This window comes from Periplaneta americana, chromosome 5 (genome assembly GCF_040183065.1).
Source record: "Periplaneta americana isolate PAMFEO1 chromosome 5, P.americana_PAMFEO1_priV1, whole genome shotgun sequence".
Classification (NCBI taxonomy): Eukaryota; Metazoa; Arthropoda; class Insecta; order Blattodea; family Blattidae; genus Periplaneta; species Periplaneta americana.
In genome coordinates this window covers 41823318-41849578 of record NC_091121.1, presented here as the reverse complement: position 1 = coordinate 41849578, position 26261 = coordinate 41823318, and the positions used below count along the sequence as shown (strand labels likewise).

At 33.7% G+C, this 26261-nt stretch overlaps 2 protein-coding genes across 2 annotated transcripts in view; one reads left to right on the top strand and one right to left on the bottom strand.

The window, feature by feature from the left end:
* The window catches only part of LOC138699537 (putative phosphatidate phosphatase), an 89663-nt gene extending 66981 nt beyond the window's left edge, over positions 1-22682 (top strand). The window contains exons 3-8 of the mRNA XM_069825509.1: positions 1760-1914; positions 8276-8568; positions 10929-10986; positions 13731-13907; positions 19586-19711; positions 20277-22682. Of these exons, the coding sequence (XP_069681610.1) occupies positions 1760-1914; positions 8276-8568; positions 10929-10986; positions 13731-13907; positions 19586-19711; positions 20277-20309 (842 nt within the window). The 3' untranslated portion in view covers positions 20310-22682. The remainder of the gene's footprint in view (positions 1-1759; positions 1915-8275; positions 8569-10928; positions 10987-13730; positions 13908-19585; positions 19712-20276) is intronic.
* The window catches only part of LOC138699545 (leptin receptor gene-related protein), a 422899-nt gene that overhangs the window by 215710 nt on the left and 180928 nt on the right, over positions 1-26261 (bottom strand). The gene's annotated exons all lie outside the window — the stretch shown is intronic.

Below are 26261 nucleotides of genomic sequence, written 5' to 3'. Positions count from 1 at the left end.
ACATCACGTGTTTATGTCTACTGGCCTTGCTTCCCTCTGCTATCTCCCGCCTCACAGTCAGCTGGTTAGTTCACGCGCGTACTATTTATTTTCTTTATTTGATATTTTCAATACTTTCTTATCAACGGTGCACCAGTAAAAAATATGTGTTTATTTGTACTTTCAATGTGGAATCTAACCATATACTGTATTTTTTAAATATTTTTTTCGTGGGCAAAGGCGTCTTAATGAAGAAAAATCTAAATTTCTCCATTTCCATAAAAAGTAAGAAAAACTGTTTACATGTCAATATAAACTTTAATTTCTCAGCATCAAAATAAACCGTGATTTTGATCACTGGGTGAAAGGGTTTCGGAGCCGCAACAGTTTAAAGTTGCTAATTTTATGAAAATACGATGAATTTAAATATCTTTAATTTAAACACTATGAAGTTCTGATGCCTCAAACTTTGCACAAAGCATTGTATCACAGTTGTCAACGGACAGAAAAGGTTTCATTGTATTTAAAAATTGCAAGGTCAATTTTCTCTATATTTCGGTCGATTTGAGATGGAATAGCCCTATACGATATGGCATGTCTTAATGTGTCTTGTCCGTGTACAACGAACCCTGCTGCATGGACTACTGGGACGGTTTTATACTACTATATTATACTACTATATTTATACTATTATATTACTAATAAATACGTATCTGATATAAACTATCCAATAGAGATATCTGTAAAGTTAACACAAAATCAAGTTTTCAATCGCTTTCATTAGTCACAGTATATTATGTTTGAGATCGAAGCTGTCGAAATTTTGTTCTATTATAACAGATTTTTAAGTCAGACACACATATGAAGATGTGGAGAAGTTTAGGGGATTGAGATTCTAGCTCTGAAATATTCGAGGAATTATAACTTCAATTATAAATACAATAAAATTAACTACGTAAAGATTAATTTTTTGGTCCTACAGAATTATCTGTTATGGTTACCATTGGTTATTAATGGAGAAAAACTCTTTCTTCAGCGTTGGTGATCGAACCCTGGGTCCCGATGTAGAAAAACTCGTTCCGGCGCCGAGAATCGAACCTGGGACCCCCATGGTCCCCATGTCAATATATATGTCGAGCATGGACTAAGGCCATTAAGGGAAAAATACCAAAGAAGAAAGATTCAATCTGGTGCTGTGGATTGAGCGAGTTTTTCTCCATTAATAACCAGTCAAATTAAATTAAATCCTCGGCGCGACACCCTGTGAAAGGCTATGTTCGACCAGCTGGCTGCTGGCCTCACGTCCACATGTCTCATCAGAGGTGAACGATCATCCAACCAGAACGGATATATCGTGCTGTTAGCACGATGATCCTCCTAGTCGCTATAGCTAATTTCCTTAATCGGATTTTGCTTCCCAAATTCATCACGATGCTGAGTGGGCATCGGACCCATACTTTACTAGCCGAAATTTCACGAGAAAAGTATTATAATTTGCTGATAGCGTCCAGAATTCTAAGTTACAAAGTAATTGAGATAATGCAAACACTTTATTAAACATCAAAAAGGTTTTAAATCTTATTTTTGTTTGCAATCATGAAGAAGTTGCAACGTAAATTAATTTTTCACCTAAATTTCTATATTTTGTTTCACTTTTTTGGACTCCTATGGAAGTCGAAATCTTTCATTTGCTCTTCACTTGTTATTCTGGTTTATGAAGATTAGTGTTCAAGTGATGTATTGTATAGCTGTTTATAATATCTCGTGTCATTTGTTTCAGTGGGTATATTCTCGTTGGTGCTGTACCTGTTCGACAATCCATTCGAAAGAGGTTTCTTCTGCGATGACGAGTCCATCCGATATCCACTACCTTCTCGTCAGACTGTCAGTGATGTTGTAGTAGGCGTCGTGGGAGTCGGTCTGCCCGTATTAGTGGTGAGACCCACGAAATGAGCCGTTTGTGTTTTATCTATATAGCCATGCGATCTTACAGAATTAAATTTGCCAAACTAATAATGTTGTTTTGATGTGACTACGTCTTTATTGGAGGTAGTACAAACGGGAAAATATGTTTGGCAAGTCCATGGTCCAAGTAGCACAGAAGTTTACTCTAGGAGCTTCGGTTCCTCTGTGGCTTTCCAACAAATCTCCATCATCTCAGCATGTAGTGTAGACCAGCCTTCTATGACGCACCCTGGACAATGATTCTGTCGGCAAGTTGGTCTACAGTACATAACTGGCTTAATATAGCTCTATGGGTGAATGATGAATAGTCGAGTATCTGCCATTACACAAAAAAATAGTATAATTTAGTCCTCGTAATCTTCTCATTAAAATTAAATGTAATATAAAATAAAATAATAACCCAAAAAAATGAAGACATAGTCACGCAGACAATAACATTTAAATATCCCTTCTCACTTTTAATACTTTTAATACTTTAACAGAAAATCAATATCCCGAATTTGAAAGAAAACTTACAAATTAAACCAAACCCTTTAACTCTATTAAATATAGAATATAATCTAAATTTAACAGAAGAAATGCTGAAATCAGAAGTAAACACTGAAATACTGAAACAATTGTCTTTAGAGACAATTAATATTAGGTACCCTCCACAAAACTGGCTTCATTTATATACCGACGAATCCTTGATCCCCAGAGAACAAGGTGCCGGTGCAGGTGTTACGTGCTGTCTCTTCTCACTTTATAGATCTCTTGGATATGGAACAACAAGTTTTGATGGTGAAGTCATTGCAATAAGTGAATGTCTCAGGAATCTTCTATGCCACATCAATAAATTTAGGAATGCAGTTATATTGTCAGACTCCAAAGCAGCTATTCTATCGATCATCTCTAAACACACACCTTCATCTCAAACAGCAGAAATAACTAAAATGCTCTCTCAATTAATATCACTCTATAAAAGAATTGTATTCCAATGGATACCATCCCATTGTGGAATCCTGGGAAACGAGAATGCGGATGCTTTAGCAAAGAAGGGCAGCACTGCTACTTACAGACCTGTTAGTAAATCTACGTATTACTCTGTGAAGAGATTTATTAAATCTACATACTTAGACTTCAACAAACAAAATTTGATAACTCAATCCCAAGGGAAAAAATGGAACTCTCTGCATCAAAATCCACAGTTAATTCCCGATTTATTACGAAAATCGTCTGTAGTTGCATTTAGATTGGCAACAGGCCATGATTGTTTGGCCAAACACCTGCATAGAATTGGAATATATCAGTCACCTAACTGCCCATTGTTCAACTCAAACCAAGAAATGGATTCGGAACACCTCAAAATCTGTGCTTCAGTGGCTGGTCATGATAATATCTTTGAAAAATATTGGAGTGCAAGAAGTCAAATGACTTTATTGTCAAACGCCTGGCATTAGAAAACAACAACAACAACAACTTTTAATACCGCCAGCATATTATGTAGTATGTAGGCTATGCTATCAAACTTACGAGGTGGTGCACTGCAATCCCTAACAAAATTTTAAGGCCATCTGTGTTAGTGATATTTTTCTTCCTGGCCGTATATTTATGTTAAACTTTCATGTCAGTAATATAAAATCCATTTCATTGAAGATGATGCTGAAAGACATACATTTTAGTACAAGAATCATAGTGATTAAGCAATTGGTCTTGAAAATATACTTTTTTTTTTAACACTGAACATTTTAACAACAAATTTTAAACATTACTGACTGCTGATAAAAATGTTACAATAACTAAGGGGAAAATGTATACTGGAATAATATGATGTCAATGCATTGCCAAGTGTTTCGGTTCCTTTTTTTATGAATTTATAAGCCCGTCAGTCTAAATTTATCACATGTTATTTTTCCGTGTATTATTTATTACTGGAACTATAATTTGGAAAAATATCTGTTTCAGTGGCTCATTCAGATTCTTAGGTATAACAGAATTGATTTTATAGTAATTTTTAAATACATTTAACCATATTCGAGATTAAGTCTATCTCTTCAGATTGCTTCACTATCAAAGGAAAGAATTTTGGATTTTTTTATCGCGTCCTAATGCAGAAAGATACAACGTTTGAGTGCTAGGCATCTGCTCCACCATCATGAGGAGGAGGAGGAGGAACCATTACCATGACTTTTTGATTTTTCTGGTCCTGCATTGTTAAATAGATCTTGATAACAGATCCTACAAATAAAATTCCCCTTTCCTTGCCTTGCTTTATGTTGGAACCAATACATAGCTCCTAAACACTGGATGATCCTGAATTTATGACATGGTTCAAAAACACATAAATCTCGCCACGCATCTAAATTTGAAACGATACCTTTCTTGGGTGTTGAGAACAACATTAGACCTACTTCTGCTCCTTCCGGAACTACTTCATTTTCGGATATGTTATGAAAATGAATACCAGTAGCCTATTCAATTGTCTTAACGTGAAATGTTTATTCTTGAAGGTTAAATGTATGAAACGTTTCGGAAGTTTCAACATCTGACATCATTTGTTTAGCAATGGCAATGAGTTACGTGGCATTATTCTAATGTCAGCTGTTTAGCAACAGATCTTGCATTAGAAATGTGCAGAGAGAAAGGGGCAATAGAATACATTAAAATAAATGAAAAAGCTATTATGCTTTTTGTAATTAAGTGCATGGTTAATTAGAAAATTAGGCTGAAAGTCTCCGTAGTTTGGCAACAATGCTTCGTCAGCTCACCTGCGAACTCACGAACTCGGTCTAATAGCAACATTCCCTCCCTTATTCATCACAGTATGGTTGCCACTCGCCAGACTTCCTAATAGTAGGATATAAAGATATGTCTTTATCTTTTTATTTAATTTGCAAGAAAATCGTTTCAATTTATTTAGAAACTGCATAGAGATAAATCAGTTTCTCTAATGATAAGAATAAAAATCAGAATAGTACGAATAGTACTTATCGAGTAAAACAGTTAGAGAAAAATTATTTTTTTTTGAGAAAAGTATTCATTTGGAACTAATATGGCATTAGAACTTTTAGTTGTACTCTGTCCAAAGAATAAGATGTTAAAATCTGTAAATTTATATTGCTTCCACTCTGTACAAGCAATATAGAAACAAAGGGAACATAATCATTAATAACACAACACAGAAATTGCATTTCATTTATTTCACTCTCAATCATATTTACAATCCTTAACATCGAACTGAGAGCGAAAAAGTTTCACACAATTACAAGGATCCTATGAATTTCCGTGTCACTTTTTTTCCCACCCTCATTAATGATTGTAATTTACATTCATAAAGTCTGCTATGTAATCTTCATCTTACGATGTTGGATGACGCATATACTGCCCTCCCAAGCCAAAAGGGCGTATCTCAAGGATTTTCTGAAAATCAGTTTTTGAAATAATTGGATAGTTCAGATGCTAATATATCTATTTCCTAAAGAAAATAGCCGTTTCTCAATAAATTGTGCCTTTAAAATGTGATTTAATGAAAGCCGTATCTCAAAATTAATATGAATTCCTAAGCGAATTTGGCGGAAGTTCATTTTTCTAAGCAAAAAGGCCGTTTCTCAGACATACTTTCTTTTCGCTTAGTATTTCCTATTTGCCATTCTAGTCAAATTAGACGTAACTGCATTAGTAACAAATCCTTCGTGTTTTAATCCGTTCTCAGCAATGAAATCGCCACTACCTGAATGCTCATTTCCCATACTTTAAACATAGTTCTTATAATTAATTCATTGTTGATCATGAAAATTAATATACAAGGTGTGCTCCGATCAATTTTTCTAGCTTATTATTGAAAACATGTCACGATTTTCATTTGCTATTAGTTGTTATGTAGTCAAGACGCAGAATATTGATTCTACTCAACCTTATTTTAGAAACGCCATTATAATCACCATGTAAGTAAAATAATATATAGCCTATTTTCATCACTATTGGACTGATAGTTCATATGCACAAATATTTTAGAGACAACGAAATGGACAATGAAATTATTCGTAGACACATACATTCATTTAATCCTACCATATCACATTAGTACATTACCTGAGGGAACATGCACCTAATCGTCTTTATTTACCAAGTGATATAACTCTGACTGCCATGCACCATGATTTTATTACTTAGAATGTTAATTACAAATGTTCATATGAAAAGTACAGAATGGTAGACAGTGAAATGGACATATCTTTTGATAAACTGTGAAATCTTCAATGTGCATAATAATAGCCACACAAAGGAAAATTTGGACACTAATTTTTAAACTTGTAAAATGTGGAAAACATATTGAAAGAGCATCAAAATCTCGGGCCAAATACAGAGAAGATGCTGAAAAAATTGAAGAGGTTAACAAAATAATTTATTATGCAGATCTTCAAAAAGTTATCTTGATGCCAAGACTGGACACATTTAAGATAGCTTTATTCACAAGTGTATGACTGTCTACATGAGAGCTTCGTTCCTGTTGGGGGGGGGGGGGGAACAAAACAAAACAAAAAATGTGCAAGCCGTTTGCAGCTGTCCGGCACGAGGCTCTCTTTAAAAGGAGCAAAGAAGAAATAGTAAGCACTTTCTACAATTTTTTCAAGTACAAGAGAGATTGTTCAAAATTACTCTATGGTTGGACAACTGCACGGTCCAGAACAAAAATTGGACATTCTTTTCATTTTCGATTTACATTGTTAATTCAAATCAAGTACTAATGAAATTTTGATAAGATATTTTGAACCAGGCCATTCGTTTATGCCTTCTGATCCTTTCATCACAAACTAGAACAGTCAGTGAAAAGACGTGGTTATAAAGTATATGATTTTGCAGACTTTGTAGATGCAGTAAAATCAGCATCTTACCAGACTGAGGTACTGCCAGTGGAGCTTCAATATTTTTTTTTCATTTGGTCTGACTACTCATCACAATATAAATTGAACCTGATTCATTCAAGAACCTGTCTGCATGATATGGTTGAAATATCGGTTTCCAGAGGATCATACAGTATGCAGTACAAAAATGACTTTGATGGTACATCATTCAACATAAATTTCCTGACTGGAAAAATAAACTGAAGGAAGGAACAGTTACCACGTCCTGAGCAGCAACGAAAACCTCTTGGATTCCCTGCTTAAAAAAAGAGTGCCATAATTCGTAATTTGGGTGGAATAAGGAAAAACAGACTGACATTTTGGGAGAATCTTCCAGTAAATGACGACTAAAATTTTATTATATCCAAGTATCAATTATTTGGTATTAACTAACTTTTCAGTGTTTTGTTATTTTTTTAGTTAATTTATTTACCTCAGTAATTTACGTAGAAGTGTTTTGTGAACTGTGTACCTTAGTAAATATAATCAAACATTTATTTTCAACTTCAATGTTGTACCTTTGTACCATTAATATAGACTATTAACAGAATGATTGGTAAATAAATTGCTGTCTCTTCACTAATTTCTAGATAATATTTGTCTTAGATTGCAGTATTTTTTACAATACTGCTATGCAGTATGTGTTGTAATTTATTAAAATAATAAAAATAATTAATAAAATAAAACAGAATTAATTTCATTTACTGGTTTTTTATGTACAATATGAGATACGCCTAATTTGCTAAGCATATCAGTATCTTCAACAATTAATATTAATACTTAGCAAATTAGGCGTATCTCAAATTGTCCATAAAAATGAAAGCTAATTAGCCTAAAAATTGTATTCTATATATTTTGAATATATTTCAATAATGAATACGCTGAAAATTCCAATAAATTAACTTTAAAAGTAGGCGCGCTTTGATCATTCACTAAATCCTTAATACTGAAAAATATTCAAGTTTTGAGATACGGCCTTTTGGCTTGGGAGGGCAGTATACGTCCTTTGATGTGACATATTAATGAATTTAAATACTATTATAGTCACAATCATGCCATGGTATGAAAGAAAAATTTCACAATAGTATTTAAATTCATTAATATGTCACATCAAAGGACGTATATGCGTCATCCAACATCATAAGATGAAGATTACATTTGTAAAGTTTCTTCCCACCCATAAGCAGTGCTGACTAGATCAGACGCTATGGACAGTAACTTACTCTATAACAGAGTCGCCAGTATGAAAGGAAGATTCCGAGCCTTTGGCGTGAGATGAACTCGATAGCTCAGTGGTAGAGCGCCTGACCGGAGTACAGGAAGTCGCAGGTTCGTATCGCGCTCGAGGTTGTCTTCTTTCATACCATAGCATGATTGTGACTATAATAGTATTTAAATTCATTAAAGTCTGCTATGTTGAGTTTGATGAAAGTGCTTTTCTGATGCAGATTCTAGTGACAGAGATTTTACGAGCGGGCTTCGCCAACCCCACCAGCATGGTGCTGTTCGGATGGACCCCCAAAGTATGGATGGTGCAATGCTATGCGCAGGTGGGGGCATTTTTGTTTGGTGCTGGGGCGCAGCTGACAATCGTGGAGGCTGCTAAGCGCATGGTGGGCAGGCTGCGCCCCCACTTCATGGAAGCATGTAGACCCTTGGGCGTCAAGTGTGACAACATGGGCCATGAGTACATCACCGACTTCACCTGCTCGGGGGACCCTGCCATCGTTAAAGAAGCCAGGTATATTCGAATCACCCTGATGACATAAGTGCCAGTGAATGCCCTGTTCATAAATAAATCTCCTCTCTCACTTCATGAAAATAAGTTATCTAAACCATATTTATTTACACTTACAAGGGGAAAGTCTCCAATGGGAAACGCAATATTAATGAAATCACTATCAAATTCTACAGTTCGAACAGTGCCGTTTTAATGCATGGGCAAACCCGGCAGCCTCAAAATAACAGTGACAATAATAATAATGATGATAATAATAATATACATAGGACCAAATTAAGTAATAATTTTTCGAGCAAAACTTTAATTGCACGAGTCAACGTTTAGGAAACAACGACGTATTTATTCGATTTTCGAATATAAGTGATCTTGTCAGTGAATCTAGTATTAAATTTTATTTTCTATTCTAACACTCTTCTCTGTTAACTTGTGATAAGTAATGGGGCTTTTTTAAAGTTGTTGTACTAACAAGGAGAGGACATGCTCTGTATATCACCGAATGGAATAAGATTGTGTGAGATGAAAGTACAAGACGTACTGTTTAAAGTCATATCTGGTATGGGTGGCCAATGACCTCTCGTTTTGAAAATATTGGCTAAAAAACACACAAAACATACATATTTCCTGCACCATGCACAGCAAATGAAAGAAGGTTGTCCACAGTCACACACATTTTTCCGCACTTCTGCTGCGAAACAGATATCCTTCACATTCACAAACACTTCTCGTTTGTTTATCAATTTTGATGCATACCACGCATATTTCAACATGGCTTTGAATATAGGAACTGACAACTGAATGTGAATTAAAATAATAATAATAATAATAATAATAATAATAATAATAATAATAATAATAATAATAATAATAATAATAATAATAATAATAATAATAATGATATCAAGCTATAAAAAATATGAGAATACATTAGGATTCGAACTCGGCTTGCCTGGATGACAACTCAGCATCCAACTACATGAGCTACGCCATTACACAGTCTAATGCTTCCCTATTAGGCACCTAACGGAAGTATGTCATAAACAATAGCCAATATTTCCAAAACCAGGGGTCATTGGCCACCCATACCAGGTATGACTTTAAACAGTGTGTCTTGTACTTTCATGTCACAAAATCTGATTTAAGTCGGTGATATACAGAGCGTGTCCTCTCCTTGTAAGTGAAAGAAATAAAATTTAAAGACGAGAAGAGAGTATGTATTAAGAAAATTCCGAAACTAATTAACTATTTATTTCCACTGACAAAAAAAAAAATGATATTGAAAATGATGATATAATGACATGATATGACATGACATATCTTCTCATCCTGTACTCTCATCTTCGAATTGGAAATTGCTAAATATTATAATTTCTCTAATAACGTTTGTAACCAACCCATCTGTAGAACGTTTATTTTCTGAGCTGAAATTAAGAGATTAATTTTATTAAAAAATCGCACTGCACAACTACACTTAAATAATTTAAGTCTGATAAGTACTGAACATCAAATTTTCGCGGAGATTGATTCTGAAGACACAATTTTCGATTCTATAGGCCTACGTGAAAACCTGTGATGGATCTATGGATTGGGAGGCTTTGGGACGAACTAGGGGAAATGGAACTCGTACAAGGGTCGATGCATATTGCATCGGTAAATTGATAACACTTTAAATTATAAACCATGATCTGTATTGGATGATTCAAAAGGAAAAGATTGTGTTCAAACTGAAGGAGCTTTTAGAGGGATCGAAATTTTACATTTTTCGAATAGGAACCTGTGGGCTCCGAAGTAGGCTAATCCTCTGTCAGTACAAGCCGTAATGTCAGAACCTACATTGTCATAATCATACTTTGCACGTTACCTATTGCTGTCACGTTTGAATGGGAAGATTTACAACTAAACTTTTTGCAAAAAGTTGTGTCACTTATTTTAGGTCAGCAGATTTATGTGTCTAGAATATACATTGATAAGTCCACCTGTCCATGATTTGAAACCATGAAATTATGTGAAGACAGAAATGTGTTGTGTATGACAAATTTAAAGATTTTAATTTAGTTGTTCATAAACTTATTTTAAATATACTTTTACATAATAAATAGATCAGATACTTAATTTAGGCTACCATTAATAAAATAAAATAAATAAAGTATGCATTTTTTGCCAAATAAAATTGCATGAAACTGTCAAATACCAGTAGCAACTAGGATCTGTAGAGGTGTGGTTTTTGATGTGCACAGATGTATAAATTTAAGAACACTTAACATGCTTTCAGTATTGTATAGGCTACATACTGTAGGGCTACTGTATATACTTTACTTATTATACAGTAATGTAAAATATCTTGTTACTGTTCTTTTCTGCAGATTGTCATTTCCATCAGGTCATGCTGCGGTGGCTTTCTATGCGGCTACTTTCTTAATAGTAAGTGTTTGTCTCAGTTCTATTTGTTGTAATTCTGTACATTAATATAAATATAAATAATAATAAAATTAATAGTATAAATTTACAACTGCTTGCAAAAATTTGTTCCAGTGGTGCTACAAACCATGCTACTTATTGTGCGTCAGCAAATGTATCTGTCTATAGTATAATATGTCACCCACATTGATAAGTTTACGATTTGAAATCATGAAATTATGCGAAGATGACAGAAATACGTTGTGTATGACAAATTTAAAGATTATAATACAAATTAGGCTACTACTACTAGTACTACTACTACTACTACTACTACTACTACTACTATTATTATTATTATTATTATTATTATTATTATTATTATTATTACTACTACTACTACTGACATTATTATTATTATTATTATTATTATTATTATTAATCCGTGATGCCACAGCCCTTGAAGGGCCCAGACCAACCAGCCGGCTGCTGACTTCACGTTCACAGTTCGAAGCAGAGGTGGACGATCATCCAACCAGAATGGAGGTATCATGTGGTTAGCACGATAATCCCCCCAGCCGATATAGCTGGCTTTCGCAACCGGATTTCGCTACCTATCATAGCTCCCCAAGTGCATCACAATGCTGAGTGGACACCGGTCCCATACAATGGCTGATATTTCATGAGAAAATTTCTTTGCCCATGAGGACTCGAACCAGCGCACATTCTGTAACGCGAGTCTTAGGCAGGATGCCTTAGACCATGATGCCATGGTGCGGGACTATTATTGTTATTATTATGACTTACTGTTATGAACTGTAAAATTAACACTATTAACAGTATGTAACTAGAAACGGATCACAATCATAAGGTTACAGTTAAGAAGATTAGTCTATGTGTCTACATTACCGTCAACTGGGGTGACTTTGTCTCATTTTCAGCACCTTTTTCCCTTTAAAACATGTTTATTATGTGAAAAGTATTTTTGTAAATTTCTAGAATATTATTCTCAAACTGTTTAGTATCTAATGAATAATTTAAAGCCATTTTTCAAAGTTATTGAAATTTCCTAAGTCCATATAATTTTTCCAAAGAAATGAGACAATCTCACTTCGACCTGTAGTGACTTTATCTCGAATCTCAAAAACCATTGAATAAGCCTTTACAGGAAATAATGAGACAATGTCACCCCTATATTATCATAGAAAAATGAATCTCAATAAACAATAATCATTTCTATGTATAAAAAGTCATCATTTTCAGTAGGTGAAGGATATAAACTAGGCGAATAATAAAATTTTATGAAAATTTCTATTTATTTTCATATTTTTAATAACCTTCCATAAAACTGAATATCGGTTATTTGACAGGATTAAAAGACGATGTTGCCATATTATTTTCTACTAGGGATAAGCCTATCCACTTCCCTACCCTCCATATGCCTCAATGTAAACTTTAACATTTTATTACTGGCATTCATACAGTCCTATCTGTAGATTGAAAACTCAAAAAAGTTTCATATCCATGGTTCAAGACTTAAAACAGAAAATCAATATCCCGAATTTAAAAGAAAACTTACAAATTAAACCAAACCCTTTAACTCTATTAAATATAGAATATAATCTAAATTTAACAGAAGAAATACTGAAATCAGAAGTAAACACTGAAATAATGAAACAATTGTCTTTAGAGACAATTAATATTAGGTACCCTCCACAAAACTGGCTTCATTTATACACTGACGGATCCTTGATCTCCAGAGAACGAGGTGCCAGTGTAGGTGTTACGTGCTGTCTCTTCTCACTTTATAGATCTCTCGGATATGGAACAACAAGTTTTGATGGAGAAATCGTTGCAATAAGTGAAAGTCTCAGGAATCTTCTATTTCACATCAGTAAATTTAAGAATGCAGTTATATTGTCAGACTCCAAAGCAGCTATTCTATCAGTAGTCTCTAAACACACACCTTCATCTCAAACAGCAGAAATAACTAAAATGCTCTCTCAATTAATATCGCTCAATAAAAGAATTGTATTCCAATGGATACCATCCCATTGTGGAATCCTGGGAAACGAGAATGTGGATGCATTAGCAAAGAAGGGCAGCACTGCTACTTACAGACCTGTTACTAAATCTACATATTTCTCTGTGAAAAGCTTTTTTAAATCTACATACTTAGATTTCAACAAACAAAATTTGATAACACAGTCACAAGGGAAAAAATGGAACTCTCTGCATCAAAATCCACAGTTAATTCCCGATCTACCACGAAAATCGTCTGTAGCTGCATTTAGATTGGCAACATGCCATGATTGTTTGGCCAAACACCTGCATAGAATTGGAATATATCAGTCCCCTAACTGCCCATTGTGCAACTCAAACCAAGAAATGGATTCGGAACACCTCAAAATCTGTGCTTCAATGGCTGACCATGACAATATCTTTGAAAAATATTGGAGTGCAAGAGGTCAAATGACTTTATTGTCAAACGCCTGGCATTAGAAAACAACAACAACAACATTTTATTATTTTTGTATGATTTGCTACTGGCAAGCGGTTAATGGATTTATAAGTTTTGCCTTTGAAATCCAGAACTCTCAAGTTTTGAGCTTCATATAATTTCACTTTTATCGCCACTCCTATAGTTTGTCTGTCGTATACTTCTTGAATGTTGATGATGAGATGCCATTACTTAATTCAGCTTCTATTTCGAGACTGATGCTTATGATGTTTTGTTTTTTAATGCTGGATAAAATGTTTTGTTGCAGATGTATCTGCAGACCCGAATGACATGGGAGTGCTCTAAGCTGCTGAAGCATCTGCTGCAGTTCCTCGCCATGATAGCAGCCTGGGCCACGGCACTCAGCAGAGTGTCGGACTATATGCATCATTGGAGCGACGTGCTGGCAGGCATTGCCATTGGCACGCTTGTAGGAATCCTTACAGTAAGTTAAACAACTTATATACATTCTCATTCATACCTACAAATTTATTAACAACAAAAGCAGCAGTAGTATCCATTTTACCAATTCACATTCCTCATTAAAGTTACTTTCATGAAAATGTGCTGAGATCTTGACAATAAAGTCATTAACTCCCTTGCTGTACAATATTTCTCACACACAGTGGATTTAGAGGGAAGGACTGGACATCACTGAAGATGATTCTGGTCCATTTATTCTTGAAGAATGCACAGCGAACAAAGTGGTGAAGAAATAATTCCAATTTTGTACAAGTATTTTGACAAACAATCATGCCCTGTGAGTACTAATAATAAAAGAATGTAACTGCACTTTTCCTTGGATACCGTACTCAGGAATTGTATTTTATTGCACATTTAAACACTCCCATCTTTTATTATTTGAAATTTCATGGAAATGGTATAATACTATATCCTGATATTTTGAATTGATTAATCTTTTAACTGTAGAAAATGATAAAGTTGACATAGAGTTTTTTAAGGTTTTATTTTTATTATTACTGTAGCAAGACAGTCAGCAGCTTCATTACCAGATAATCCACAGTGTCCAATATTCATTGAAAAACTATCCTTTTACAGTAAAATCCCTCGTAACCGGCACCCAAATAACCGGCAATACCAAGACAATGGCACTTCTGTCTGGGCCAAAAAAAAGTTTTAAAGTTTAAAAATTTAAGTGTGGAAAAGTCTGCCATATTAGGAAGTTCGCAAGAGCTTTCATTTTCAGTGAATATTCAAACCTAAAATTTGTGTATTATTTGTCTTGTGTGAAGTGTTTTAATAAAGAAACTCCACACAGTTTTTATGTTTATTTAATTATGTTTGGGCCGTCACTGTTGCCACATTAGGAAGTTCGCACGAACTTTCGTTTTCAGTAAATATTCTAACCTAAAAGTAGTGTATTATTTGCGTTGTGATGTGTTTTAATAAGGAAAATTCACACAGTTTTTATGTTTATTTAGTTATGAGCAATTTCAACATTTGGCACCATGAAATACGAATTTTTTTTCTTTCCTATATACCGGTATTTATTCAATTATCTGGCAAAATCTCGTATCTGGAACTAGCCTGGTCCCTTTGGTGCCGGATAAGAGGAATTCTACTGTATTAAGATTTATCAGCTGGTGTATAATTTCCCAACAATTCAGTATTTTTTTTTTTTACTTTTAGGTGACATTAGTTGTTATAGCAGTAATAGCTATTTCAGAATCACTGAATTTAACAGTCTGTTGAAAATAAGAGATCTAATACTGTACAACAGATTTTGAAGTGTCGAGAGATGGCTTCAACTTCTCCATCAAAATTTGTAGCTCCATAACCTAACGATTTATAAAACGATAAAAGTGGACATGTAGTACCAGCACCTGCTCCAGTTTGGTTGGACAGTAAGGCTCCATCAGTGAAAATATGAAGCTATTCTTTCTCAGGGAATCTACTATGAATAGTTTCCAATGCTGTCAATTTTAGGACATCTTTTGGAGTGTCACTTTTTTTGGTATCTTCAGCCAGGTCCAGATAAAACTCTAGATATTAAAAACATTCAAATTTCAGTGCAACATATTGATTCCATCATTACAGAAGACAAAGAAAGAGAAACTTCTTTATTGGCTCCGTTACTAACAGTTAGGCTGACCGTAAGCTTACATGCCGTTTTGAATGGGACATTACCATTACTTTCCTATCTCACAGCAGTCCCGTCGATTTAGTAAAAATATCATTATCACATTTGTCCCTTTTTTAATAGGCATTTTAAAAATATGCTTAAATATTGGTCAGACATAACCTGAAACCAATCTTGCGTTTTCCTAGATACCAATAATTCGTGTAACCATGGTAGAGGCTTCTTATAATGAAATTGTTGGTAGAGGCATGGAAGTGTCTTGATTTATAGAATGGCCCATTGGCTATTGTTGACAAAAATGCATTAATGTTATAAACAAGTTTAATTTACAAACGTAAAGCAATGCAGATAACATTTATTACAAAAGTGGTCTAGTGGCTAGAGTGCTGAACTTATAATTCTGTGATTCTAAGTTCGATCTCCAGTGTATTCCCGATTCATAACTTGTGTTGGGCAAACCTGTTATCCAAGTGACACTGCACAGGGATTTTCTCCAGGAGCTTCAGCTCCCTGTGGCATCCCAACAAATCTCCATCATCATCTCATGTCATCATGGGTGTAGCATAGACCAGCCTCTTATGGCGCATCCTGAGCAACAAAATGTGATTCCATGATTCTTTGCCTATAACATCTAATTTCACACGGTTTCTGGTTAGAGTGCTTTTATTTCTTAAAAATATCTATGCTTCGTTTGTCTTCCTTCTTCGTAAATAATTGTCTAGTTCTTGATATTTTTCTGCTCATTTCTTATTTTTTGTTTAAAAATTTCTCTTTTAAACTGTATTCTGGGATGAATGTGCAACACTGGAGAAATGATAATATGGTAGTGATGGTAGTGCTACTGCTGCTGGAGAAGGAGAGTAAGAAAAAGAAGATTTTAAGTTACTACTGTTTTGTTGAAAAGCTGTTCGTTTGTTCTGTTAACAGGAACTATTGAAATCTTATTATTCCGTGATTCTTTGCCTATAACATTTTATTTCACACTGTTTCTGATTGGAGTTCTTATATTTCTTACAAATATCTATGCTTCGTTTGTGTTTCTTCCCCCTAAATAAATGTCTAGTTCTTGACAGGTTTCTTCCCATTTTTTCAAAATTTCTCTTTAAATTGTGCTCTGGAATGAATACGCAACACTCAGCAGAGAATAATATGATAATGGTAGTGGTGCTGCTGTAGGAGATGAGAAATAAGAAAAAGAAGAAAATGGTTCTGGTGGTTGTGGTGGTGGTGGTGGTGGTGGTGGTTGTGGTGGTGGTGGTGGTGGTGGTGGTTGTGGTGGTGGTGGTGGTGGTGGTGGTGGTGGTGGTGGTGGTGGTGGTGGTGGTGGTGGTGGTGGCGGCGGCGGCGGCGGCGGCGGCTTGAGATATACGACTAATGTCTAATAATCTACTACTGGTATCTCTCATTGCTTTTGCAGAAATTTGTTCTGTTTATCATTGAATATGTTATCAGTATTTGGAGTAGTATTAGGAATTTATTTTTAAGTGCTGGTAGTAATATTTCATCACTGCTTGTCTCCGTGTCTTATCAAGTGAGATATGTTGAAGAGAACTTAATCTCATTTATTTACACATATTATACAGTTGACATTGACCATTATGTCGGCAATCCACATTTTTAAAGGTACATTGAAGGAAAATCATGGAATTTTCTACGTTTTCAGTTTTCACTGATTTTATGACGTCATATTTGAAGAATTAAGAAGAAAATTTCAAAGAACTCTAAACTGTAATTCTGTTTACACTGTATAACTTCTTCTGTTACTATTTTTAATGAACCCAGTACGAGCTGTTAACATGAAAATCGTGTAGCATTTGTTTCTCAATGAAATATAGAATATTCTACACTCTGTGAATTATAATTTTTTTCCTCATTAACATTCAGTCAGTAATCGGCTATTTTCCATATATTTACCTGAGACAGAACAAATTAGCATTTGCAAAATAAAAGTATTTTTGATTCATAAATCCATTAATGTAATGCGTAATTTATTATAGTAAGCAATATGCATAAGTGATACTGATAACTATTATTTTGTTAAATTAATATCGCATGAAATACAGAAACAGTGATTGACTGGTTATTGACGTTGTTCAGACAAATATTTTCTAACGTCATATGATGCCAGTACTTTACCTTCGTGACGTTTAAAATTAATGTTTGAAATGGTATTTAAAGTCTATTATGTTTTCATGTTACATCTAATTATTGTACTGGTACCAGTATATGATGAATTCATTGATATATTCTTAGTTCTGAGATGTTGTAAGTCAAATTTCCGGAAATATCTGATAACTGATTTATTCCTACATTTTTTTAGTTCACGTCTAAAAAAATATGTGATTTTGAGAACCTTCTTTTCCGTAGTAAAATAATGAATCTTCGTATTTGCCAGTTTTGCATAGACAGTTTTTATATTCTAATGAATAGAATCTTAATGTTGTTATACATGTGATGGACATTGTTTGGACATTTTTATATTTTGAAATCTCCGGAATAGTTTACTCTGAAGCTGCTGACAGTCTTGCTAAGAAATTAACAAGGAAAATAATACCTTACAAATACCCATGTCAACTTTATCAATTTCACAGTTAAAAGATTAATCAACTCAAAATATCAAGATATGATGTCATACCACTTCCACGAAATTTCAAGAAATGAAAGATGAGAGTGTTTCAAGTTAAGTGCCCGCCATTAGAAAAAAATCTTTCATATTGTAACAAACTGAATCTTAATTTAATTATACATATAAAACATTCTCTGAACATTATTATATTTTGAAACCTTGATCTTTTTGGCAAAGATGGTTGAATTTATTCTTAAAATTGATTCCTTTGTAATAAAGTGGTCCCTGATTTTACTGTACATCATGCAATTATTCATATGAATATATTTTTATGTCTGTAGTCAGGATACCAGCATGTAATGAACTTCCATACACATTTGCTTATTTCATTCATTCATTATTAGCACTACAGCCCATGAAGGGCCTGGGCTTCCTTAATCAGTAGAAACCATTCATCTCTATCTTGAGCCCATTATCTCCATCTCTTGCATCCAACTCTCCGCAGATCATCCTCCACATCCTGAAGCCACCTCAGCCTTGGTCTTCCTCTCTTCCTTAATCTTCCTGGATGTCCATATAATGCCCGTTTAGGTAATCGGCCTTCTGGCATACGTTCAAGATGTCCCAACCATCTAAGTCTGCCTTTCTTAATGAAGGAAACTATACTCGGTTCTCCATACAGTTCCATTAGTTCTTTATTTGTTCTACTTCTAAACTGACCATTTTCAAAATGGGGACTATATATCTTTCTCAGGACTTTTCTTTCCCAAGCTGCTAGCATATTTTCATTATTTATTGTTAAAACCCAAGCTTCGCTAGCATATATAACCATTGGTCTTAGAATAGTTTTATAAATTATTTTCTTTGCAGATCTGGATAATGAACCGAGTTTAAATAGTTTTCCAAGCCCAAACAGGCACCTTTTACCGGCCATTATTCTTGTCTTTATTTCTGAGGATATATAATTATTTTTTGTAATCATTGTACCTAAATATTTAAAACTTGTACAATTTTCAAAATTATGGTGATGAAAGACCACATTGTCCTGCTTCTGTATCTCTCTTCTGGATGTTTTCATATACTTGGTTTTTCTTTCATTTATTTCCAAACCAAGCTTTCTCGCTTCTTCCTCAAATTCTTGTAGTGACCCTGATAGTGCTGCCTTTGTTCTTGTAATTATGGCCACATCATCTGCATATGCTAGATGTTGGGTTACATTTGCTTATTTAGTTAGGGTAATTTGTCTCTAATTGCATTTCTTACTATTTTTAATGAGGAAATAGGAAGGGAGGAAGGAATTATTTCATGCGATATAATCTATAAGGTCTTCCTTAAAATATCTTGCTCTCCCTCCTCCCCAATCAAAAACTGAAATGATTACTCTGTAATAGTCAGCTTCTTGAATTCAAGTGTTCATGGAATTAGCTGTATTCTACGTATCAGTGGTTGCTTGCAGATCCTCTATGTGTCAAACCTACATCGGAAGAAGATAAATGTGGATGGATCAGAGTTGATGACGCTTATGAAGAGGCCCAACAATGGCTACTCTGCGACAGACATCCATTCAAAGGGACCAAGTGATGTATGTTAAACACTATCAAATAATAATTTGTGTCATACACAAAAACACAACGAATTATGTTACATAATAGTTACATCATATGTAGATATTACATGTGTGAAGACAGTGAATTGTGTTAATGCCAAGAAACTTCTAGCAGATGAATACAACACTACACAATTGAAATGTGATTGAAGAACTTTGAGCAAGAAATAAAAACACAAAACACAGCTTTCATCCGATGTGTGCATTACTGCTAGCCAATAGTGTATAAACTATTCATCCTCTCTCAGTTATTTTTCCTGTATACTTGATATAATCAGAGTCTTCCATAGTGTTAGAGCATGAAAATGTTGTCTGTGTTAGAGAGATGTTAAAAACTCTCAATTGAATATGTAGGGTTTTTCAAAAGTAGTAGTAGTAGTATTTATTCCAAATTTATAAAGCCCTATTTTACATAAAGTAGTAGGTAGCTTCAGTTGTTCATATTTCCTACACAATCTTAAAATTTCTGGCACTGGCTTATTACACAAGAAATGGGATTTTTCGCATCACCATGACAACGAGTTTGTTTCTGATTGTTCAGGTGGCTGTGTTATCAGTAGGCGTTTTCCCGTAAGTCTGCAAGATCGCCAGATATTAACCCAGCAGATTATTGGTTGTGTGGCTATCTGAAGGAAATGGTGTTCTTGAGCAAACCTACGACAATTGATAAGTCGCACACACTGTGGCAGATATTTCAGAACACAAACTCAGAACTGCTGTAAAGAGCATTGAAAAGAGGCTGTTAATTGTACAAGAACGAAATGGTGGACACGTACTGTACAATGTCTACGATGAAGTTATGGCAATAGGTGGTGATGCAAAAAGTTCCATTTCTTGTGTAATATGCCTGTGCCAGAATTTTTAAGATTGTGTAGAAAATGAAGATAATATGGGCAATCGAAGTTTCCTCTTACTTTAAAAAAAAACCTATATATTTATAAAAAGTAAAGCAACATTTGTGTTGCACTAAATTGGTCTGCGATTTGTAATGGGTAAAAATGTATTGAACTAAACAAGAGAAAGATCCAATTTATGTTGAACCATTGAATGAAGCTGAAACAAAACTTTTCCTTACAAAGCTAAAACATTTTATTTATTGAAGTACCGTAAACTGGGGTTACTTTGAACACAGAGGAAACTTTGAATATTTTTTTCAGAAAATCATATTTAGGTTTCTACATGCTGCATTTGTTATAGATGGAGGTAAATTATTATAAAAATCATTCTCATACCAAATTTACCTCCATCTATAACAAGTGCAGCATGTAGAAACGTAAATATAATTTTCAGAAAAAAATGTTCAAAGTTTCCTCTGTGTTCAAAGTAACCCCAGTTTACAGTAACGTAGAGAATAAGTTAAACTGGATGAAAACAGATATATATTGGGCTGAATTAAGACACATGTTAGTTTTAATAACAATAGAAGAAATTACATATATATGTGTACTCATATTCATAAGAACTGTGAAGTGGTAGTTAACGTGACACACAGACTTTTATGTACAGTAAATGTATTTGAAGGTAATATGATATTATGTGCTCAACCTGCAGGCAGATTGTGCATGCTGTAGCTGATCTCTGCCACTGAGCGGCATTCTAGTAGGTTGGAATGCTCCTTGCCCTACATCAAGATATACCAATACGTCTTTAAAGAATTGCACAAGATTTTGTTATAAACTGCATGGGGATGTATAAATTGAAGTTAATTTCTTGCAGTACAGTACCAGTAATCATATCACTGCTTTTCACGCGAAGTAGAGGAGTAAAAAGCAGTGTTCGTTTACTATATATTTATTTTAAAACTGAATTGATTACTGCTCTTCAGTCTATTTTGTTCTCTGTAAGTAGTTCAATAGGAAAGACAGTCAATATTAATATGCCTATTGATAAACAGTCAACATTTCAGTATATTTTTAGTCAGAATTTCCTTTTGAATTAGATTTTTATTGAAATTTTCTGTGAAATTTAACAGATTGAAATTTTAGCCTAATACTGCTGATAATCAAAAGTAATTAAATTCTGTGGAAATTAGGGTTGCCAGATTTAGCAAATAAAAATACAGGATACCCAAAATTCCTTGCTGTCATAATCTAGGTTCCATTTACATTGTAAAATAGCTCCTACATTCGATACATCCATTGTATTTCGTTCTTTTGTTCGTTGAACATTAATTAATGATAAACACGCTCAACATTAGCATTATGAACTGGTATAGTGAAGATATAGTGGCACAAAGTTAACAATTCTGAGAATAGCTTCTCAAATTTGATGGGTTGAAGCACATAATTCCATCCTTTTATGACTTAGTACTTTTCCATTTTTCAGGATTTGTTTTTATCTTTTGATCAACAATTTTTTTAACTGCTGTCCACTGACGAAAATATGTGTAATTTATTGAAAAAAATATATATACATATAAACATAAATTTTATGTTTAAAGAAATTTTTAGTTTATTTGTTGTTTTTATTTTATTGCCTGGCAACCCTAATGGAAATGGAAAACTTATAACGTGAATTGAAATAGTAGATATTGTACTGATAAACTAGGATGTAATATTGTTTTATACATAAAAAAATCACTTCTTTTAGTTTCTATTTATACCGTATTTGAGATACCTACTATAAATAATTTCTTTCTTTTAAAGCTTTAAATACAAGACCGGGAATAAATACCTATCGTGTAATATACTGTTATTGAAATGAAAAGAACAGTTTTCGAACAAAACTCGTTTGTATCATTTAAGGTAATTCTAATTATTATACTTATATTAAAGATCTCAAGAAGTTTTGTGATAAGGTGATTATAGTTAGTAAACTAGATAAGTGAGATATATGTCTTTTTAATTGCAATCACACACATATACATACAAACACACTGTATTAAAGACAAATTTTGTTAATTATGTAAAAAGAAATAAATGAAATATTTATATCTATTCTACTGAGAGTTTTGGTGTATGAATCTGCAGTCTTCAGTATTCATCCTTATGAAATTGTTCCTTTTTAATTTTCTGAATCCTTTGTTGTGGCTTTCGACGGTCAAGTATTGACATCTCTTCCTTATACTCCTCTTCCTCCTTCTCCTCCTCCTCCTCCTCCTCCTCCTCCTCATCTTCTTCTTCTGATATTGTGTGATTCATGTGTGTGCTTTGTTAGTTGTTTTAATATTTTTATGTTTCCAGTGAATTCATACTGGGTTAGGTACCGCTTTAAGTGAAGATGTAGCACATTTTCAGTTCCAACTTGTTATGTTAATGCTTAAACTTTACCTGCTAGCATCAGGGACTGTCGAAATAAAATTGAATTCAAACGCAAACTTACTAGGCACTTGGCCAGTAATTGAGACTCGTTCAGATATGGTTTCTTGTAAATAGTTCTCTTAATCTATCACAAAATATTTCAATATCCGGTAATTTCATTACTATAGATTTTTGTTATTGTAGGTTTAATTTGTAATTCAGTAAATGCAAAAATATTCTTTGTTCTTAACTTCTATGATAAAATGTCTAGCTTTCATTAATCAGGTAATCTTGTCATACTTTAATTTTTATTGTAATTGTAATTGTAAATTTAATGTTAATTGTAATTTTATTGTTCATATTATAGTTGTAATCCCCTGATAGAGGAGCAGAGAAGGCGTGACGGCCTTATTTCTACCAGGTTAAATAAATAAATACTAAATACTAAACTTCATATAAACAGTACAATACTTTCATCACAGTGTGATGTTTTTTCTGGTTATCTTACAAGAGAAAAGTGTAATTGAGAGAAGTAATCCATAAACGTTTTAAGTGTTGATAATCCTACATTGGTTTTAGACTTTGTTTCTTTTCTTAATTTATCACATATTTCGCTTGTTTTTATTGTAGCAGAATTCACTTGACTTCACTAAAGCGATTATTTTTCATTGCTGTCTTTCATGAATATTTGTTTTCCCATAACCTTATATTGTTTTTGGAATTTTAATATCGATTGTGGAAACAATGGTTTACTCTTCCCATTGTCTAACATTACATCGATACCAGTAGTGGCAATAAACTTAAGGGATGGTCCCTCCATTTATAATTATAACGAACTAAGATCAATTATTGTTTTTTTCAGAACCTAATAAATGTATCATCCTATGTAGGGTTCAACAATCATTGTGCTGTTAATAAGTAGATTTAGTCAACAGTCCGGAGACTGATTGGAACCTCATAAATGATGCCAATAAGGTATCACTCATGAGGCAACTAAGCCAGAAAATCATAGGGTAGGGTGGCTAATTCCTTTCCCCCTCCATTGTATACATCATTGACTAGAAACATATTGGTAAATTGTAAATTCGGTTATAAAATATTAATCAAACTGTTTCTAATAAGTTTCTGGAAATTTCCTTCAATATATAATTAATACTCATAAATCATTATTGATACCACATTAAGTTACAGTAATGTATCTCGAAAGCAACAATTGGAAGTCAAGTTAAAATACAAGTTTTAAGTTCTTTATTTTCATTATTTTAGCACAGTTTTTTATTTTTATCAGTGTTTAGCTTAATAAGTTTTTAAATTCTTATTGAAATCTGAATGTGGCACATTCATATTTTAAATTTCCCAATTAAATATCAAATTCAACTCAAATTACAATAAGTCTTAGCTGAACGTAAGTAAAACAATATAAATTGTAGTCTACAGGGCATTCCACAGGAGACGTATTTTCTTGTTTGAAAATTACAGTATATCTAGTAGATACCTACACACACTTAAAACCCTAGAACATATTGTTCTTTCGAGTCCATTATTTTATTTGTCAATGGATTCATTTTAGTTTATGATTCATAGTTACCTCCCTCATTACACTGTACATTTTTGTTCCTTAAAATATGCTTGAATTTAATACTGTGTTAAACTTTTAATATTTTACATCTATTTGTATTCCTGTCCTTCACCTGACTTTTCCAACTGGGCCTAATAGTGTGACAGTTCAAGGGAAAATGTTACATATGCTGAGTTTTGACATTTAAGTAACTTATGAAACGATCTGGAAGATGTGATCGTAGTTGTCCAATTGTTTATCTCTTGATCGACCATTCATCATTGTCCCATACAAATGACATTGAGAAATTAATGCATGTATCATAGAATCCTTAATGTTCGTTGAAATTTTTGTATAGGTGGCACAGTGTAAACAAAAACAACAATAAATAAGTATGAGTACCTGACTTGCCCTGCCCTCGGAGGAGACCCACTGAATTAATTGTGCTCATTTGCATGCAGTCAGGGACACAGTTTAATGGAAATGATCAAGGAAATATGTTTACCAAGTAGATGACATCACATTCACACAATTATTCTTCAAGTAATTCATGTTTCACAACAATATGAATTTTTATTAGCACAAAATGTAAATTTAATATTTCGATCATCATCGCCTTCCTTTCAAGGAAATTAGGTCAAGTGGTTTGTTTCACCCACCTACCATCTCTTTTAAATTTTAAGTCTTCCCAATTTTCTTTTTCCATGTACCTGTTAAGTTAGAATTTTTAACTTACATACAGTAGAGCATCGATTATCCGAATACCGATCAACCAAAAATGTTCCAGTCGGCAAATTTGAATTTGCGCACATGCCATGTAGACGTTTCGCTAGCACTGTTTGCGAGATTTAGCGGCAAAAAATAGTCTCAGCTCTGAAGCAAAAGAAAAAGTTTGGACTTCTTTTGCTAAACTGTAGGCCTACTTTAATGGCCGTTTTGAACTTGTCAAACTAGGCTAGTCAGTTCTCTGTGTTATTTGTAAGACGTGTGATACAAAACATATACTGTATGTACAGTTTTGTGTTTAATATCAGTGTTTCTTTGTTTCATACTGCTCCTATGACACCAGTACAATTTGTTTTCGTAAATGATCGGTTATCCGAAAAATGAGTTATCCGAGTCCCCAATTGTTTCGGATAATCGATGCTCTACTGTAATCACAAATGTATACCATATTGTACTGATGGGTCATGATTGTTTGGCAAAGCATTTGCATAGAATTTGATTATATTTTTCACATCTATATCCACTTTGTAATCTTCAAGAAGAAATTGATCAAGGTCATCTCCTCCATTCCTCTGATTGAAGTTCTCTATTATCAGGCAGTACATCTCACTTGATGATATGTGTCAGAAGAAGAATAATCGTTTGTATGCATCTGAAGACTGACTAGTGTAATATGTAGCTAGTTGGCGATGTATGCAATGGAAGGGAAAGGAACTGGCCAACTTACCCCGTTATCTCCTAGCCTAGCTGCCTCATAAGCGGTGCCTTCTTGGTATCACATGTGAGGTTCAAACCTGTCTTCGGGCAGTTGACTAAACAACAACAACAACATCTCCTCTGATGTTAAACAATTTGATAGAAATATATCTGTAAGTGAAGAATATTGGAGTGCTAAAGAACTAATGGCTCTACTTCCAACGTAACAACAATGACATATTTTATTGTAATATTTAATAAAATTTAAAACACACATATGCAAATACATTACAAAACGTTACTTGAC